The sequence below is a fragment of the Cherax quadricarinatus genome, chromosome 85 (genome assembly GCF_038502225.1).
Source record: "Cherax quadricarinatus isolate ZL_2023a chromosome 85, ASM3850222v1, whole genome shotgun sequence".
Classification (NCBI taxonomy): Eukaryota; Metazoa; Arthropoda; class Malacostraca; order Decapoda; family Parastacidae; genus Cherax; species Cherax quadricarinatus.
The window spans coordinates 4,428,646-4,450,455 of record NC_091376.1 but is presented as its reverse complement, the minus strand read 5'-3'; the positions used below and the strand labels follow the sequence as shown (position 1 = coordinate 4,450,455).

General features: G+C 40.0%; 1 protein-coding gene across 18 annotated transcripts in view; it reads left to right on the top strand.

The window, feature by feature from the left end:
* l(1)G0196 (inositol hexakisphosphate and diphosphoinositol-pentakisphosphate kinase) overlaps positions 1 to 21,810 on the top strand; it is a 1,071,245-nt gene that overhangs the window by 870,298 nt on the left and 179,137 nt on the right. For 15 of the 18 annotated variants that reach the window (XM_070103279.1, XM_070103273.1, XM_070103280.1 and 12 more), the window contains one exon: positions 6,537 to 6,806. The exons of the other annotated variants lie outside the window; for them this stretch is intronic. In XM_070103279.1, the coding sequence (XP_069959380.1) occupies positions 6,537 to 6,806 (270 nt within the window). The remainder of the gene's footprint in view (positions 1 to 6,536; positions 6,807 to 21,810) is intronic. 18 annotated transcript variants of the gene reach the window in all.

Below are 21,810 nucleotides of genomic sequence, written 5' to 3'. Positions count from 1 at the left end.
TACGCTCTCGCGAAGTTAGCGACTTCGGCGATATTTAAAAATCGGCAATTTCGCCCACTTTGAGCCCTATTTTCGGCTAATTCCGTTATTCCAGTCAACCAAACTCATAACTATTTCTTCAGAACTCTATTTTTTCTATCGATTGAGCACAAGAAACTGCCCATTTACCGATTTCAACTACCCAATAACATGGTCAGAAATTTGCAATTTGGCCAATTTCACGAAAATTAAAAAATACGACAATTTCAAAATAAGGTCCAGAATGAACAATGCAGACATTCCTGGCTCTAAAATAAGATTTTCTTTGTTCATCAGTCATGTCTCCAGGTCCCTGTGATATTACTCTTGCTTTTTATTTTGAAATTTTATTCAAACAAAAAATAGAAGATTTACTGTTATGCAGACTACTGCAATACTGTAATAATTGTAAAAATTACATCAACCCATTCATGACTGCGTATTAGAATGGCTATTTGGACATTTATTGGACAATGACATCATTTGTTTACTTTTGAACATCGGCAAAAATCAAACATTTCCTGTACTTTGTGCTCCATTTCCAGGTTCTTTTTATAGTAAAATTAATCAAAATCACCTCCATTTCTATAATATAGTTTCCATTCTATCAAATGAGACCATGAAAACGAGAATACACCCACAAATACTATACGAAAATAGACCACAAAGTCGGCATTTTAATTAAAAAAAACGGTCGGAGTTTTTTTTTCTTATTATGCACTGCGTGCTCCAGGATTTTTTTTATGTGGTGCACACTGACCACACAGACCCATTCTCTCACATGTGGGCCTACTAGCTTTCTCCTGCCTGATTTGAAGCCGCTAGAATTTATGAGTATATATATACGTCAAACACGGTACCTCACAAACGTATATATACGGCCGCGACAGTCAAAGGGTTAAATGAGTAATGAAATAGATAAACATTTCAAATCACATTTATGTACCTTCATTGAAGACTCTTGTTGGCATCTGGAAGATAGGGAGGAGGAGAGAGGGAGGACTTATTATTGCCTCAACCACTGCCTCAGTCACTGCCTCAGCCACTGCCTCCACCACTGCCTCAACCACTGCCTCAACCACTACCTCAGCCACTGCCTCAACCACTACCTCAACCACTACCCTAACCACTGCCTCAACTACTGCCTCAACCACTGCCTCCATAAGTGTGGCTCACGGCCTCGTATTTTTGTACAGTTTCTTTCTTCACTTCTATGGTGTTTCTCACTTTCTTTACCAAAGGGGTGCCACTAGGAAGTTTCTTTGGGCCCATGGTGGCTTATTTCACAGTCACAATCAATAAACAAGCACTAAACACAATGAATTTATTGTGAAATGTTTGGCTGAGTGCACAGGGTAATGTTCACTCAAGGATAAACAAAGCTAGACTGGCTCATGACACCTGCGTGGGCAGGTGTGCAGACATGGGCAGGTGGACAGGTCTGGTACGCCTGCTGAAACACGGGGCACAGGCCGAAACTCGGGACAAAATTTAGCCGAAATAAGCGGGCAATACTCAGGGCGGCTGAAACTCGGGGTTCCACTGTACAGTACACTACTGTATAAACATTTAGAAATATACTAAAAATGGTGCAAGGGTGACATTAAAGAAATATCAAAGATGGTTGACATAAACCAACTACCATTATACAGCCTCTCCTCACTTAACGATGGAGTTCCATTCCTAAGACCACGTCATAAACGAATTCATCGCTAAGGGAGGAGCCTACTATAATGGTAGTGAGTTTGTGTCAACCATCTTTGATATTGTTTTAATCTTACTTTTGCACCATTTATAACATTTCTGGTATATTTTTAAATGTTTATTCAGTAGTGAACTGTTTATTGAAATGAACAGAATAGAGGAAATCATCTCTAATATACATTATTAAGGTATGAATACTGGTCAGAGAGCCAGTCGTAAGTCCGAGGCATTGGTAAATGAGTACGCCGCTAAGTGAGGAGAGGCTGTAAGATGCTCCTCATTTAGCGATGAATTTGTTTATTGACGCTGTATTAAGAATGGAACTCTGTTGTCAGGTGAGGAGAGGCTGTATTATTATTATTATTATTATTATTAGTTTGCCCGGTGTGCAGACAAACTCTCGTCCACCGCCAACACCGCCCATAACACTACATGAATGACATATTTTATTCATTTTAGAGTATATATCAGGTTTCTATGTTATTTATATTGTTTATTATATCATATTAGATGAAGTGAGATAGATAAATAAGCCGTAGAGTTGGTATTAGCGAAATTATTGAAGTACAGAATTCCACTGGAACGGATTAATTGCATTTAAATGAGGAAAATTGACTCTGCAAACGAGCAAATCCAGTTGCAAGCAAGGTCATGGAATGGATTAAACTCGCAAGTAGAGGTTCCACTGTATTAGCAAAACACCGTAAAGCAAAATGACATAAAGCAGCGCCCTGCTGTATTGAATTATTGGTGAATAGGTATTGAGAGTTAGTGTCTGATATAGCATTACTTACGTAGAATTTATGTCTATGTGCTTTACTTGGTATAAAGATGGTGTCTTGTCAGTTATCTGCAAGATGACTGACAAGTGGTATACTAGTTTTAGGTACAGTGGTAGTATACTAGTAATAGGTACAGTGGTAGTATACTAGTTATAGATACAGTGGTAGTATACTAGTTATAGGAACAGTGGTAGTATACTACATATAAGTACAGTGGTAGTGTACTACACACTTGTAGGTTCAGTGGTTCTATACCACACACATATAGGTACAGTGGTAGTATACTACACACTTATAGGTAAAGTGGTAGTATACTACATGCTTATAGGTACAGTGGTAGTATACTACACATAGGTACAGTGGTAGTATACTACACACTTACAGGTACAGTGGTAGTATACTACACACTGGAGAGAGAAAGACGCTCCCACTACAGAAGACGACGAAGAATCACTGAGCTCCTCAGGAATGCTAGAGTATCTGATACATGGAAGGAAACGCTGACCATGGGAGTGGAAACTATCGAACTTAAGTTAAAGGACTCTTACAGGAACCAGGAGAGACAGGAGGAGCTAAAAGCTATTAGTGAAATTGAAAGAAATTCAAAATACTTCTTTTCATATGCCAAAAACAAGGCAAATACCACATCTAGTATCGGGCCCTTACTCAGACAGGATGGGACTTACACAGATGACAACAAGGAAATGAGTGAAATACTGAAATCCCAGTACGACTCTGTGTTTAGTGAGCCACTACCAGTCTGAGGATCGACGACCCAAATGACTTCTTCATGAATGAGCCTCAAAACTCCATAAATGTATGCCAGATTTCCAACATTACCCTAACTCCGATAGACTTTGAAAAAGCCATTGACAACATGCCCATGCACTCAGCCCCAGGCCCAGACTCGTGGAACTCTTTGTTCATTAAGAACTGCAAGAAACCCCTCACATGTGCCCTAAGTATACTATGGAGAAAGAGCTTGGACATGGGTGAAATTCCACAGTCACTTACAACAGCGGATATAGCCCCACTCCATAAAGGTGGCAGCATAGCATTAGCTAAGAACTATAGGCCAATAGTTCTAATGTCCCACATCATAAAAATCTTTGAAAGAGTACTAAGAAGCAGGATTGCAAACCACCTGGATTTCCAAAAACTGCACAATCCATGGCAACATGGGTTCAGGGCAGGTCGCTCCTGCCTCTCACAACTACTGGATCACTATGATATGGCCTTGGATGCACTGGAAGAAAATCAGAATGCAGATATTATATACACAGACTTTGCAAAAGCGTTTGACAAGTGTGATCATGGCATAATAGCACACAAAATACGTACTAAAGGAATAACTGGTGAAGTGGAGAGATGGATCTTTAACTTCCTAACCAATTGAACACAAAGAGTAGTGGTCAACAGAGTTAAATCGGAGGTTGCCATAGTGAAGAGCTCTGTTCCACAAGGCACAGTACTTGCCCCCATCCTGTTCCTCATCCTCATATCAGACATAGACAGAGATGTAACCCACAACACCGTATCATCCTTTGCAGACGATACTACGATCTGCATGAGGCTGTCATCTATTGAGGACGTGGTTAACCTCCAAGAAGATATAAACAAAGTTTTCCAGTGGGCAACAGAAAACAACATGATGTTCAATGAGGACAAATTCTAACTACTCCGTTATGGAAAACTGGAGGGAATAATAACTAGAACAGAGCATACTACAAACTCTGGCCATACAATAGAGTGGAAAAATAATGTAAGGGACCTGTGAGTAGTAATGTCTGAGGATCTCACTTTCAAGGATCACAACAGTGCCACGATCACAAGTGCAAAGAAAATGATAGGATGGATAATGAGAACGTTCAAAACGAGAGATGCCAAATCACTTGTTCTCTCTAGGCTGGAATGCTGCTGTACATTAACAGCTCCGTTCCAAGCAGGTGAAACTACTGCACATATAAGTTCTGTCAAGCACCTTAACCACTGGGAACGCTTGGAAACACTTGACTTGTACTCGTTGGAATGCAGGAGAGACAGATATATCATAATCTACACTTGGAAAATCCTGGAAGGAATGGTCCCGAATCTGCACACAGAAATCACTCCCTACGAAAGTAAAAGACTGGGCAGGCAATACAAAATACCCCCAATTAAAAGTAGGGGCACCATTGGTACACTAAGAGAAAACACCATAAGTTTCCGGGGCCCAAGACTGTTCAACAGCCTCCCACCAAGCATAAGGGGAATTACCAATAAACCCCTGGCTGCCTTCAACAGAGAGCTGGACAGATACCTAAAGTCATTGCTGGATCAGCCAGGCTGTGGTTCGTACATTGGACTGTGTGTGGCCAGCAGTAACAGCCTGGTTGATCAGGCCCTGATCCACCAGGAGGCCTGGTCATGGACCGGGCCACGGGGGCGTTGATCCCCGGAATAACCTCCAGGTGGGTACAGTGGTAGTATACTACACACTTTTAGGTGCAGTAGTAGTATACTACATACTTGTAGGTACAGTGGTAGTATATTACACACTTGTAGGTACAGTGGTAGTATACTACACACTTGTAGGTACAGTGGTAGAATACTACACACTTGTAGGTACCGTGGTAGAATACTACACACTTGTAGGTGCAGTGGTAGTATACTACACACTTGTAGGTACAGTGGTAGAATACTACACACTTGTAGGTACAGTGGTAGAATACTACACACTTGTAGGTGCAGTGGTAGTATACTACACACTTGTAGGTACAGTGGTAGTATACTACACACTTGTAGGTACAGTGGTAGAATACTACACACTTGTAGGTACAGTGGTAGTATACTACACACTTGTAGGTACAGTGGTAGTATACTACACACTTGTAGGTACAGTGGTAGTATATTACACACTTGTAGGTACAGTGGTAGTATACTACACACTTGTAGGTACAGTGGTAGTATACTACACACTTGTAGGTACAGTGGTAGTATACTACACACTTGTAGGTACAATGGTAGTATACTACACACTTGTAGGTACAGTGGTAGTATACTACACACTTGTAGGTACAGTGGTAGTATACTACACACTTTAAGGTACAATGGTAACATAACTCTTAGTTGTAGTCAGCTATGGAAATTTATGCTACAGTATTAAATTCCTTACACCTTGAGGAACCTCTTAATTTCTCAGTCCCAAAACAAACTTTCCCATTTCCCAATGACTTAGATTCCAAAGTTTTGACATTCTCCTGTACCAACACCTATTTTCACGGTGATTCTAAAGTAAATAGTGATATCTGCAACACTTGTAATTTTTAGTGCACATTCTTGTTGCTCATACTTTCAGTAAAAATTTTCTCATGTGAGAAGTTCACACAGTGGAACTTTTTGAAAGATTTCGCAAGTGAGAAAGTTCATACAGTGGAACTTTATATAATAGATCTCTAGCCTATATGGAATTTTATTTATATGTTTTCACTAAATACCAAAGTTAAAATAAATTTGATTTTAAGCTTCTCTTATTAAAATTTTCATTTTTAAATGAAGTGAAGCTTGTTACAGATTAATTGCAAAAATACAAAATTAAATCTTATAAAAATGGTTTGAAGAAATACAGAAGCTTCATTGACTAAATTATAAATACAGTTACTATTGTACATAACTAAAGTAACATGAAATAAACATTTTTTGGAGGATAAGAGTGTGGCAGAGAAGTATTATTTAATATGGGCTCCATATATAATGGCAGTTAAGATGGGAGATTTTCTAATATCCCAAATGTACTGTTTTACTCTGTGTAATCACATATACTTATTGTATTGTCTTTATAGAATGTGTTTTATGTGCCATTAATGTTGAAAGTCATTTTGTTCATGGAGAGTTTTGTGATTGAAGCCTTCTAAAGGTAACTAAAAACTCCAGCAGATTATCTAAAGAATAATCTGCCCATCAGTTCCATTGTTTGTGTAAATTAGAATTGAAAGCTATAATATTTGGTTATAACGACTTAGCATTAACAATTATCACATTATACCCCTTCAGCCCTTATCCCCCAAAGCCGAGGCAGAGATGAGAAGAGCTCGAGGTGCTTCTCGCATTGACGAGGAGGACCTTCAGTACATCATGGAGGAAATAGTTGAACACGCCTTGGAGGGAAAAAATATGGGAAATGATGAGAAGAAGGTCAGGGTAGGAGCCAATGTGAGAGATTGTTTGAGCACTCTCTCACACACACCATTCTCATCATCTTGTCTTTTGGAAACAAGAGATGAAGATAATGAGAACAAGGTCTTTTTGCCCCTACCTGAAAAGGTAAGGTTTCTAATTTCCCTTACTAGTAAAATACTGCCTTCTGTAATTTGTTGGTCCCCCTCCCCATCCCAATGCTGGATGGTCTTACTGTGGTGATGGGCCTTGAGTAGCTTTTGCTCGGATTGGTGGGGGCCTCTCTTATTTTGGGAGAGGGGCCACTTACCCCCTCCCCGGGTGCTTACCTGACTATGAACCCAGAAGCTTTTTTTCTTTTTCTTAAATGGTGGGAATTTTTCACCATTCAGCAAAATTTGCCTGTGTAGGAATGAGAAAGGAATCGGTGTCCAGGTTTCTTAGTGCTAAAAGCCAGTTGCAGTACTGTGTTGACTTGCATCACCGAAAAGTAATTGAATTATTCATTTTAACCCTTAAACGATCCAAACATATACAGTGGTCCCTCGTTTTTCGTAATTAATCCGTTCCTGGAGCCGTTACTATAAATGAAATTTACGATTTACGAATCAATTTTCCCCATAAGAAATAATGTAAATACAATTAATCCATTCCTGACACCCAGAAGTATTAAAACCAAAAAATTTTTTACATGAAATATACATGTAGTACATAAACAATACAATGGGAAATGATGAATGAAACATTAACAGCATAACACTTACCTTTATTGGAGATTCTTCTTAGTATATGGGAGACTGGAGGAGGAGAGAGATTGGATTGTTTACAGTTTGGAAGGGGAATCCCCTTCCAGCAACACCTCAGGTACCCATTGCTTCTCTGGGGTTGCTTCTCTTCTCTGTTTCTTAATGCCACTAGGACCACCTTGAGAGTCATTCTAGTCCTGTCTCGCAAAGTAACTGAGGAGAGAGAGCTCTGTTTCTGGCGTCTCTTTAACACTTCCCTAAAATGGCCCAAGACTTTGTCACTGTACATATTTCTCACCTTCTTTACCACAGGCTTGGCACTAGGAGCTTTCTTTGGAGCCATGGTAGCTTAGTACTTGCAAGCACTAAAATGAGTGGAATATTATGAAATATTTCGTAGGAGCACTTGAGGGGACCTTCACTCACTGGTAAACAATGCCAGACTGGCTGGGTAGGGAGGCCTCCCCGGCTCACACCGTGCGTACGTGTCCCAGATGAACTACTATTCGCGAGTCAACCTATGAAAAGCGAGTCCATGTTTATACGAAAATACCCCTATGATTGGCGAAATTTACGATTGCCGAGAACTACGAAAAGCGAGGGACCACTGTATATACGTTCACTCGCGCAGCGCCCCGAACATTTAAAAAAAAAAAAAATCATAGAAAAAAAGAGCACATTTTTTAAGTGTTTTAGAATAAAAAAAATTAGGCTCAGTACTTAGAGATATGAGGCAGAGAAGTTGGCACTGGATGCTCATGTGACGGCAACATGGAGTCCTGCCACTTGCAGAAGTGTTGCCGATATACCTTTTATTCTATTTTTCATATTATTTTATATAATTTTTATGTTCTGATAATTACAATTTGCATTTATGGATTTAGAAAAGGCATATGATAGAGTGGATAGAGGAGCAATGTGGCAGATGTTGCAAGTATATGGAATAGGTGGTAAGTTATTAAATGCTGTAAAGAGTTTTTATGAGGATAGTGAGGCTCAGGTTAGGGTGTGTAGAAGAGAGGGAGACTACTTCCCGGTAAAAGTAGGTCTTAGACAGGGATGTGTAATGTCACCATGGTTGTTTAATATATTTATAGATGGGGTTGTAAAGGAAGTAAATGCTAGGGTGTTCGGAAGAGGGGTGGGATTAAATTTTGGGGAATCAAATTCAAAATGGGAATTGACACAGTTACTTTTTGCTGATGATACTGTGCTTATGGGAGATTCTAAAGAAAAATTGCAAAGGTTAGTGGATGAGTTTGGGAATGTGTGTAAAGGTAGAAAGTTGAAAGTGAACATAGAAAAGAGTAAGGTGATGAGGGTGTCAAATGATTTAGATAAAGAAAAATTGGATATCAAATTGGGGAGGAGGAGTATGGAAGAAGTGAATGTTTTCAGATACTTGGGAGTTGACGTGTCGGCGGATGGATTTATGAAAGATGAGGTTAATCATAGAATTGATGAGGGAAAAAAGGTGAGTGGTGCGTTGAGGTATATGTGGAGTCAAAAAACGTTATCTATGGAGGCAAAGAAGGGAATGTATGAAAGTATAGTAGTACCAACACTCTTATATGGGTGTGAAGCTTGGGTGGTAAATGCAGCAGCGAGGAGACGGTTGGAGGCAGTGGAGATGTCCTGTTTAAGGGCAATGTGTGGTGTAAATATTATGCAGAAAATTCGGAGTGTGGAAATTAGGAGAAGGTGTGGAGTTAATAAAAGTATTAGTCAGAGGGCAGAAGAGGGGTTGTTGAGGTGGTTTGGTCATTTAGAGAGAATGGATCAAAGTAGAATGACATGGAAAGCATATAAATCTATAGGGGTAGGGGTCGTCATTGAAAGGGTTGGAGAGAGGGGGTAAAGGAGGTTTTGTGGGCAAGGGGCTTGGACTTCCAGCAAGCATGCGTGAGCGTGTTAGATAGGAGTGAATGGAGACGAATGGTACTTGGGACCTGACGATCTGTTGGAGTGTGAACAGGGTAATATTTAGTGAAGGGATTCAGGGAAACCGGTTATTTTCATATAGTCGGACTTGAGTCCTGGAAATGGGAAGTACAGTGCCTGCACTTTAAAGGAGGGGTTTGGGATATTGGCAGTTTGGAGGGATATGTTGTGTATCTTTATATGTGTATGCTTCTAGACTGTTGTATTCTGAGCACCTATGCAAAAACAGTGATAATGTGCGAGTGTGGTGAAAGTGTTGAATGATGATGAAAGTATTTTCTTTTTGGGGATTTTCTTTCTTTTTTGGGTCACCCTGCCTCAGTGGGAGACGGCCGACTTGTTGAAAAAAAAAAAAAGAAAAAAAAAAAATTACAATTTATAGTAGTTCTTGTCATTTCATAGCCAATCTTCGTTCTGACACTAGTACAGTGGACCCCCGCTTAACGATCACCTCCCAATGCGACCAATTATGTAAGTGTATTTATGTAAGTGCGTTTGTACGTGTATGTTTGGGGGTCTGAAATGGATTAATCGACTTCACAATATTCCTTATGGGAACAAATTCGGTCAGTACTGGCACCTGAACATACTTCTGGAATGAAAAAATATTGTTAACTGGGGGTCCACTGTATTAGGTACTGAAATTGTACTCAAATTGTCACAAAGACATTGACAGGTGGACATTTACACCTGCCTTGGTCATTTACTATTGTCTTGGAATATAAACAAAGTATTTATAGGTCCCAGGAATGTTTTGGATATGTGGAAGTATATAATAATAATGAGGAGGAGAAGGAGGAGGAGGAAGAGGAGGAGGAGAAGGAGGAGGAGGAGAAGGAGGAGGAGGAGGAGGAGAAGGAGGAGGAGAAGGAGGAGGAGGAGAAGGAGGAAGAAGAGGAGGAGGAGAAGGAGGACGAGAAGAAGGAGGAGGAGGAGAAGGAGGGAGGAAGAGGAGGAGGAGAAGGAGAATAATAATAATAATTGGTAATAATAATAATGATAATAAGTTCCCTTGAAACATGAAAAGCAAAGTCCGCCCCTGACAGTGACATGATAAGAGGAGATAACATCTGATAAGAGCTGACATTTGATAAGCATACATGAGGGTGAGGGAGGGTGCAGCTGATAAGAAAAGATTAGATGACCATCCCCCTCCCTTTGTTTTTGCTGGTACATAAACATTTCTGTCTATTTGTCTGTCAAGCTCCCTGTCTATCTGTCTAGCTCATTGTCTCAGAGAGAGTCACAGGACTGCATCATCACCTTTACTCACATCTTCAGGCAGACTATAGTACTTTGTCTGGATTTTTGGGTTATCCTAGGTAATTTATACTACATATACATTGGATCCCCGGTTTACGATCAGCTCCCAGTGTGACCAATTATGTAAGTGTATCTATGTAAATGCGTTTGTATGTGTATGTTTGGGGGTCTGAAATGGACTAATCTAATTCACAATATTCCTTATGGAAACAAATTCGGTCAGTACTGCCACCTGAACATACTTCTGGAATGAAAAATATCGTAAACCGGGGGCCCACTGTACTTGTATTTATGTGTACCTGAGAGACAGATAGACAAAGACAGATTGAAAGAGATAGAGACAGACAAAGCCAGAGACAGACACAGATAGACAGAGATAGAGACAGATACAGAGACAGATAGACAGAGACAGATAGACAGACAGAGAGACAGAGACAGATAGACAGAGATCGACAGGCCCTAAACTTGGGGTTAACATCACTTTCCTCTTAAAAGAGAAGTGTTAACATGACATTACATCAGTGAATCCTTGGTGTTTGTCGCACTGTTTGCTCTAGCTGGCGCTCAATTTAACTGGCGCTCCCACAAGGTACTAAGTGGTCCCAGATTTTTTTAATACTGCGCACACCGAATGTTAAGACCAATTCTATGCTGACCAGTCATCTCAGGCCAATCATACCAAATTTGGAGGCAGGAAAAATAAAACGTATATATACGTTTGGGGTGCTACGAGTAAGAACGTATATATACGTTTGGACCGCTACGCGTAAGAACGTATATATATGTTTGGACCGTTTAGGGGTTAAAAATACTACTGGAATCCAGGAGGGGTGTTAATGTTGCAGTTTTATAACTGTAGTGTAAGCATGCATCTGGCAAGACAGTGATGAGTGAATGATGGTGAAAGATTTTCTTTTTCAGGCCACCCTATCTTGGTGGGAAACGGCCAATGTGTTAATAATAAAAATACTAAAAAATACTGGAATCCAGAAGTGGTGATCAGGGATGTTTAATTCCAAGTGTTATTTCTTGTTTGCCCTCACTAATTATTAGCGGAATGATGGTTTTATTGTCACTGGTGTCAGTTTTAAGGCAGTTTTGTTAAGCCTTGCTAAGTTACTTCTGAGAAAGTCCCAGTGGTTATGCTATGAGTAGCTTGGGGGTAGTTTACTACAAAGTGAGCAGTGCTGGGTGTATTGGTGGGGGTTCTCAGAGTTAATAGTGTGTCAGGTGTTGTCTACAACAGTATGAAGGCATCCTTGTATGTGGACTGCCTGTTGATGTATTGTTTGGTGTCTTGTCCTGAGGAATGACACTGTCGACTGGGGACTGTGTACATCACTAGGTGTGCTACCACAACTGGTTATTAGTTTTCTACACAAAACATAGAAGTCTATGCATTGTAAAAAGTAGTGTGTGTGTCACCCTGTCCTTCATATTTTGGTAAGTGAAGTAGTTTTCTCCCATGAAAACCAGGTGATGTTTCTGGGATTAATCTTAAAATGAGCATTGACTAGGACTACCCCCTCTCACTCTTTGCATGAAGAAACTCAAGACAGATGTGCTGCAGACAATGAACATCCTAATGCTCCTTCCCTACCACTCCTGGAGATCTGACCACAAGACATTCCTGCTGTTGTATGTTTAACTGAGTGTGCTGGTCCTGGCTTGAGTTTGGCTATCAGTTTGCTCTCTTCTGCTCTGCTTGTTGAACTTCATTCATCACTTGGTTATATGCATGTTTTGAGACTTTCAGGACTTCCAGTGTGGCAGACTTCTGTATAAAATCTGGTGATCTCTTTTGGGTGTGGCTTATACCTGACATTGTGCCTGACACAACTGGTTCTATGGAAGTGGATAGAAATTTCTCTGTCAGCTTCCCGAGGCTTTCCATGCCTTAATGCATGCTTTCCTTAGTGTGGCCTAGGTATGTCTGCTGACTATAATCCTTCAAGGTGAGGTGCATTCTTGCTGGTGAAGGGCTCTTGATATGAGGAATTGGTTTAGTGCTCCTTGTCCATGAATATAATATGGCCTGAGAGTTGGCTTCTTGCCTTGCTCTCTACATGGCTGCTGACACTGGATGAGGGCTCCCTATGTACCTGATGATAGTAATGACCTTGGTTTTAAATAGCATATTGCTGATAATAGTGAACTAAAGGTACATGTTGCAAAACATGTCTTTTGTTCTTTTGTATTTTGGGAAAACATTTTGCTCTGTGTAGAGCTTCAAGTCACACTGTATGATATGACTTGATAATTCTCTACACAAGGGAGACATCCCAGTGAAAACTTGTTCTGGGATTTGTCTTTTCTCCTGTAATGACTTTGCTACACTTCCTCAGGTATTGACACTGTTTATAAATCAAGGATTAGGGTCTTGATTAATGAGTCAAAGAGCAGTGGCAACATCAGTGGTGTAGCTAGGGAAGGGAGCAGTTGCTCCCCAATCACATTTGGTGCCTTTGCCTTTATCTCAGTTTCAGAGGCATTTGAAGCACTTAAAAGTATATCTGGAGATCTTGATCAATTGTAGAGCATCATAAGATCAAGCTGTCACCACAGGGTCAAATCACAGAATGGGTGGGGTCTAACCCTTTGACTGTTTTGGTCATATATATACGTCTTACGAGGTACCGTGTTTGACGTATATATACTCATTAATTGTAGCGGCTTCAAATCAAGCAGGAGAAAGCTGGTAGGCCCACATGTGAGAGAATGGGTCTGTATGGTCAGTGTGCACCATATAAAAAAATCATGGAGCATGCAGTGCATAATGAGAAAAAAAAAACTCCAACCTTTTTTTTTAATTAAAATGCCGACTTTGTGGTCTATTTTCGTATAGTATTTATCATTCTATTCTCGTTTTCTTGGTCTCATTTGATAGAATGGAAAACATATAATAGAAATAGAGGTAATTTTGATTGGTTTTACTATAAAAAGAACCTGGAAATGGACCTCAAAGTAGGGAAAATGTTTGATTTTTGCCGATGTTCAAAGGTAAACAAATGATGTCATTGTCCAATAAATGTCCAACTTGCCATTCTAATATGCAGTCATGAATGGGTTGACATTATTTGTACAATTATTACAATATTGCAGTTGTATGCACAACAGTAAATCTTCTATTTTTTTGTTTGAACACAAATTCAAAATAGAAAGCAAGAGTAATATCAGAGGGGCCTGGAGACATGACTGATGAACAAAGAAAATGTTTATTTAGAGCCAGGAATGTCTGCATTGTTCATTCTGGACCTTATTTTGAAATTGTCATATTTTTTATTTTTCATGAAATTGGCCAAATTGCAAATTTCTGACCACGTTATTGGGTAGTTGATATCGGTAAATGGGCAGTTTCTTGTACTCAATCGATAGAACAAATGGAGTTCTAAAGAAATAACTATGAGTTTGGTCGACTGGAACAATGGAATTAGCCGAAAATAGGGCTCAAAGTGGGAGGAAATGTCCGATTTGTAAATATTGCCGAGGTCGCTAACTTTGCGAGAGCGTAATTCCACCAGTTTTACATCAAATTTCGATTTTTTTGGTGTCATTACAATCGAGGAAAGATTCTCTATCATTTCATAAGAAAAAATAATTTTTTTTTTTTTTTGTGACACCAGGAGACACCTCAGGATTGGGGGTTGCAACAGTCAAGGGGTTAAACCCAAGGCAGGTGAGTCCTGAAACTCACAGGCCTGTGTATTAACCACTGGGCCAGCTGGCTCTTATAAGATTCATCCAACTAGGTATATTTCTATACACCATAGAGAAGTTAGCAAGGGCCACCACTGTGACCACAAGTGCAGGATTTTACGGATCTATTCCACATCAATGTGGCTGTGGCAAACTCTATCTCAAGTCTCCTCAAAGCCACCATCATGATTAAAAAAATTATAATAACATGATTACAAACAAATCATGAAATGAGTGAGGGTTTAATCCCAATGCAGGGTAGTACTAAAACTCACTCAGCCAGCTGGTTCTATTAACCCCTTGACTGTCGAAACCCCAAATCCTGAGGTGTCTTCTGGTGTCAAAAAATTTTTGAAAAAAAAAAAAAAAAAATTTCTTAGGAAATGATAGAGAATCTTTTCCCAATGGTAATGACACCAAAAGAATGAAATTTGATGGAAAACTTATGGAATTACGCTCTTGCAAAGTTAGCGACCTCAGCGATATTTACGATTCGGCAATTTTGCCCACTTTGAGCCCTATTTTCGGCTAATTCCATTGTTCCAGTTGACCAAACTCATAGCTATTTCTTTAGAACAACATTTTTCTATCGACTGAGTACAAGAAACTGCCCATTTACTGATTTCAACTACCCAATTATGTGGTCAGAAATTTGCAATTTGGCCAATTTCATGAAAATTAAAACATGACAATTTCAAAATAGGGTCCAGAATGAACAATGCAGATATTCCCGGCTCTAAAATAATATTTTCTTTGTTCATCAGTCATGTCTCCAGGCCCCTTTGATATTACTCTTGCTTTCTATTTTGAAGTTTTATTCAAACAAAAAATAGAAGATTTACTGTTATGCAGACTACTGCAATATTGTAATAATTGTATAAATGATGTCAACCCATTCATGACTGCATATTAGAATGGCTAGTTGGACATTTATTTACCTTTGAACATCGGGAAAAATCAAACATTTCTCCTACTTTGAGCTCCATATCAAGGTTCTTTTCATAGTAAAACCAATCAAAATCACTGCTGTTTCTATAATGTTTTCCATTCTATCAAATAAGATCAAGAAAATGAGAATACAACCATAAATACTATACGAAAATACACCACAAAGATGGCATTTTAATCCAAAAAAAAATGGTCAGAGTTTTTTTTTTCTCATTATGCACTGCGTGCTGCAGGATTTTTTTTATTTGGTACACACTGACCACATGAACCCATTCTCTCACATGTGGGCCTACCAGCTTTCTCCTGCTTGATTTGAAGCCACTGGAATTTTTGAGTATTTATGCGTCAAACACGGTACCTCGTAAGACGTATATATACGACCAAAACAGTCAAAGGGTTAAGATTTGTCTGCAGCTGTGTTATGATTTTGTGAGTTTTGAGCAACGGTTCCCAAACTTTTTTCAGGCTGCTGCTCCCTTGGCTCTCAGGCCACATCCCTAGACCCCCAGCCCCCCAGCCCCCCATCCACACACACACATGAACAAACCTTTTTTTTTTTTTTGTATTAGGTTTGCTGCCAGTTCAAAACAACTAATCTAACACTATAAACAAGCCACAGTTTTAATGAGATGGATGTGCTTGGTGAAGGGACATCAGCTTCTCAACATCAGGCTTGAAGGCGCTAAGAAGTCTTAAATCACCTTTCAGTAATTTTCAGTTTGTTTCTTTGCTTGGAAAGAAGCTTGGTGACTGCACTAAAGCCTCGCTCTACTAAATATGATGTTGGGAAGGCAGTAAAGTACATCTTGACTTTGTTCCACAATGCAGGGTAGCAGTCAGAAATGTTTTTTTTGTAACCAAAAATTTTGATATTTTTTGAGCTTTGGCCTCAGCTCAGTGTCATTTTAGAGTGAAATTAGTTCTTCCTTCACCATTCCTGTTTCCTCATTGCTGATAGCTAGGAATGGATTGATCACCCAGTCCAGTATTTTAAGCAAAAAAAAAAAGATCCTGAAATATATCAGACATGTCTCTGTGCAGCTCATTCAGGTGTGCACAATACACTTGAAGGTCATCATGAGGTATGCACTTCTTCTCCAATTCAGAGAGGCTCGGAAACTGGAAGAGCTCATGATGGGCTATGTTACGTTTGAATAACTGTAACCTGGACAGAAAGTGGAGAGGGCTGATTTGACTTTGATAAGATTAACCTCATTTCCATGCACTTGCTCTCTTGGTTCTGATGCCACCCCTCTACAACCCTACTGCCCCCTTTTTCCTCAGTGCCTCTCTGGATCTTTCCACCTCTCCAGGGATGGGCAGTACCACCCACTTTGGGAGTCACTGGTGTAGAGGAATGCACAGATAAGATCCTTAAATCCCTTTTTTTTTTTAACATGCCACCATCTCCTACCAAGGTAGAGTGATCCCTTAAAAGAGGAAACATGTTGCCAAAAAAAAACACATTGACATCACAGTTCAGATAACCCTCCAAACTGCAATGTCCTTTCCTGTTGTTTAAAATTAAGGCACTGACTTCCCATATTTCTGAATTGATTCAAATGAATGCTTGCACAGCCAAAAATTCTTGATTATTCTACAAGGCAGTCGGCTATTTCCAATTGCTATCAGAGGAAACATTCTACTAATTAATATTTGAAACGTATTGTTGCATTTTCATGGTGGCATTGTATAAGGAAATACTCAGAAAATGACAGCTATAATATATGGAAGATTTAATTCCAATGATGTCAGACACTACAACACTTGAAATCACCTTATATTTAGCTACACACTATTCTCACTAATCTCATTCTGAGTGTCAGCTGTAGATGTTTTCATCTGACCATCTGTGTGTGCGTGATTGTCCCTGGCCCAGTATATGTCTGTGTAGCCAGTGGCCTAGAAGATCCAGTGGTGGTTAGACTTTATATTATGGTGTTCTGGGCATGTTGGGGTCCCAGAGCAGGTTGAGGTTCCAGGACATGTTGCAGTCCCGGAGCATGTTGAGGTTCCAGGATATGTTGAGGTTCCAGGACATGTTGGGTTTCCAGGACATGTTGGGGTCCAAGAGCATGTTGAGGTTCCAGGGCATGGAAATAAATGGTATCAAATACCAACACAGTGGAAATATAAACACATATGCAGTATAATGTGATCCTTTATTGACAACGTTTCACCCACACAGTGGGCTTTTTCAAGTCACACACAGATCTACCTGGGGTGGAAGGTATGGGAGTATGACTATAAATACTCCCATACCTTCCACCCCAGGTAGATCTGTGTGTGACTTGAAAAAGCCCACTGTGTGGGTGAAACGTTGTCAATAAAGGATCACATTATACTGCATATGTGTTTATAGTTCCAGGGCATGTTAGGGTCCAAGGACATGTTGAGGTTCCAGGACTTGTTGGGGTCCAGGGCATATTTATGACATGCTATTACACTCTTTTATTGTGTGCCCTCAGCAGCAGGCTTCTGGCTCTGTGACATTTTGGGCAGTGGGCCCAGCTAGAGGTTATGTAGGGCTCAGCAGGATGTGAGGGTTTGGTCCTTCTCTTTCTGCAGTAATTTCCACCTTGAAACTGACGAACAAATATTACGTACAGGCATCTTGCTGATGGTTACCTGCTCACCAAGGATTCTGGTTTTCTTTACACATCTTGTTGAGTTCCACCTTCAGTGATTCACATTGTAACTATGTGCTCTCAGCTTTGACCTTTTTAAATCGAGCATGAGGTTTTTTAATTACTGTGGTGTCTGCTGATACCTTGGTAATCCTTTAGTCAAGAGCTTTAATGTGGAGTAATTCACAATGAATCCATATATCTTAAGATGGTGTGTTAATCCAACTTAGACTGCCATCAATCACGAGTTGATAATAGTATAGGACAGACCAAAGCATCGACAGTGTTTTATCTCCAGCTTGTGAGTTTCCTGTAAATTGTTCCAACCACGGGCCGCGGGGGCGTTGACCCCCGGAACTCTCTCCAGGTAAACTCCAGGTAAACAATATCATGACTTTTGTTTACTTCAAGTCTGTTGATGAACTTGGACTTCTAAGTTTCTGTTATCTTCTTATTTATTATTTTATTGAGTGTGCCTGTCTGGAGGGTTATTTATATTGATTGGCTATTTGATTTGTATGTAATATACAGTAGACCCTCATATTACACAGATTTATTTGGCACATTTTGGTTATTACACTATTGAGAAATTACAACATAATTAACTTAACACGGGTTGGTTTGTGGGAGGGGAAAAATTTTTGCTTAGAGTGGATTGAACAAAAAACAAAGAAAGGTGCATCACTTAATTTCATCTTAATTAGGGAAAAGGGCTTACAGTTGTTTAACCCTTTGACTGTTTCAGTCGTATATATACATCTTACGAGCCAGTGTGTTGACGTATTAATACGCCAAAATTCTAGCGGCTTCAAATCAAGCAGGAGAAAACTGGTAGGCCCACATGTGAGAGAATGGATCTCCATGGTTAGTGTGCGCAGTATAAAAAAAAATCGGGGAGCCAGTGGTGCATTGTGGGAATGCCATTTCAGTAGTCCTTGTTCAGCATGCCTAGTGGTAAGAAATATGTGACTCCCCTGCAATTCTGGGACTCTTCTCTTCCCAATGATTGCTCTAACACAGATGGAAGTGTCAGTGAAGATGAATTTCATGGTTTTGAGGAGTTTGTGACCAAAAGCAGTGCCCAGGATACCAGAAGAAAGAAAGAGAGAAAGAAAGAAGGAAAGAAAGAAAGAAAGAAAGAGAAAGAAGGAAAGAGAAAGAAAGAAAAAGAAAGAGAAAGAAGGAAAGAGAAAAAGAAAAAGAAAGAGAAAGAAAGAGAGAAAAAAAGAATGGCAGGTAGGTACGTAGGAGGTGGGGAGGAGGGTATGCAACCCCATAGGTGTTGACAGCCAGTAAGGGTAGTGATTGATGGTATAATATGTCATTTTGACAGCTGCTGTACCCTGACTCAGCACATTTAGAAGTCCACACACACACACATGCACGCTTCCACAAGATAATAATAGTAGTTCTATGAAAGTGTCCAGTGACTATATATGTGTATATATATTATAGAAGTAAATGCGAGGGTCTTGGCAAGAGGCATGGAGTTAAAAGATAAAGAATCACACATAAAGTGGGAGTTGTCACAGTTGCTCTTTGCTGATGACACTGTGCTCTTGGGAGATTCTGAAGAGAAGTTGCAGAGATTGGTGGATGAATTTGGTAGGGTGTGCAAAAGAAGAAAATTAAAAGTGAATACAGGAAAGAGTAAGGTTATGAGGATAACAAAAATATTAGGTGATGAAAGATTGGATATCAGATTGGAGGGAGAGAGTATGGAGGAGGTGAATGTATTCAGATATTTGGGAGTGGACGTGTCAGCGGATGGGTCTATGAAAGATGAGGTGAATCATAGAATTGATGAGGGGAAAAGGGTGAGTGGTGCACTTAGGACTCTGTGGAGACAAAGAACTTTGTCCTTGGAGGTAAAGAGGAGAATGTATGAGAGTATAGTTTTACCAACGCTCTTATATGGGTGTGAAGCATGGGTGATGAATGTTGCAGCGAGGAGAAGGCTGGAGGCAGTGGAGATGTCATGTCTGAGGGCAATGTGTGGTGTGAATATAATGCAGAGAATTCATAGTTTGGAAGTTAGGAGGAGGTGCGGGATTACCAAAACTGTTGTCCAGAGGGCTGAGGAAGGGTTGTTGAGGTGGTTCGGACATGTAGAGAGAATGGAGCGAAACAGAGTGACTTCAAGAGTGTATCAGTCTGTAGTGGAAGGAAGGCGGGGTAGGGGTCGGCCTAGGAAAGGTTGGAGGGAGGGGGTAAAGGAGGTTTTGTGTTCGAGGGGCTTGGACTTCCAGCAGGCCTGCGTGAGCGTGTTTGATAGGAGTGAATGGAGACAAATGGTTTTTAATAATTGACGTGCTGTTGGAGTGTGAGCAAAGTAACATTTATGAAGGGGTTCAGGGAAACCGGCAGGCTGGACTTGAGTCCTGGAGATGGGAAGTACAGTGCCTGCACTCTGAAGGAGGGGTGTTAATGTTGCAGTTTAAAAACTGTAGTGTTTGGAGATGAATGGTTCAGAGAACCAACATGTTGATAAATTAGACACATGTGCAACTCTTGGGTATCTTTACTGAGGAGACGTTTCGCCACACAGTGGCTTCATCAGTCCATACATAGGAGAAACTTTAAGAACAGGAGGAGAATGAGGTAATCAGTCCCTCAACCTTGAGTCGATGTGTTCAGTCCATCTACTCAAGATTGATGGACTGAACACATCGACTCAAGGTTGAGAGACTGATTACCTCATTCTCCTCCTGTTCTTAAAGTTTCTCCTATGTATGGACTGATGAAGCCACTGTGTGGTGAAACGTTTCCTCAGTAAAGATACCCAAGAGTTGCACATGTGTCTAATTTATCAAAAACTGTAGTGTAAAGCACCCTTCTGGCAAGACAGTGATGGAGTGAATGATGGTGAAAGTTTTTCTTTTTCGGGCCACCCTGCCTTGGTGGGAGTCGGCCAGTGTGATAAAAAAATAAAAAAAAATATATATTATAGAAACCAGAAGGAAGGAAGGGAGGAAAGAACGAAGAAAGAAAGAAAGGTAGGTAGGTAGGAATTATGACACATGACCATTTAGCTAGGATAAGTACCTTACACAACTGCCTGCTACTGCTTTGAAGAAAACTGCTCAGAAGAGGTGTTTTGTCTGTGCACATACAAAAAAAAGTCCACAAAAACACAGAGCTGCTCGTTTTATGTATGAGGAGTGTCAAACACCATTGTGTATGAAACCATGTTTCAAAGAGTTTCGCAAGCTGCAGCACTTCTAGGAGCATGTCCAGTGACTGGACATTTGTATATATATTATAGAACGGTAGTAATAAACAATTTTTATGTTCATTTGTGTAAACAAGTTTTGTAAGCAATATAATGATATTAATGTTTGTGCGATTATTGTGTTACAACGAGGTATATACAGTGGACCCTCAGCTAATGATATTAATCCGTTCCTGAAAGCTCATCGTTAGTTGAGTTAATTTTCCCCATAAGAAATAATGGAAATCAAATTAATCTGTGCAAGACACCCCATAGTATGAAAAAAAAAAAAATTTACCACATGAAATATTAATTTTAATACACACAAACTGACACTTACCTTTATTGAAGATCTGGTGATGATTGATGGGATGGGAGGAGGGGAGAGTGTGGAAGTTGTTAATGTTCAGAAGGGGAATCCCCTTCCATTAGGGCTTGAGGTATCAAGTCCTTTTCCGGGGTTACTTCCCTTCTTCTTTTAATGCCACTAGGACCAGCTTGAGAGTCACTGGCCCTCTGTCGCACAACATATCTGTCCATAGAGGCCTGTACCTCCCATTCCTTTATGATTTGTCTAAAGTGGTTCACAACATTGTCATTGTAATAGTCACCAGCACGGCTTGCAATAGCTGTGTGAGGGTGATTTTCATCCATAAAGGTTTGCACTTCAACCCACATTGCACACATTTCCTTAATCTCTTTCTTCATATCCATAGTAA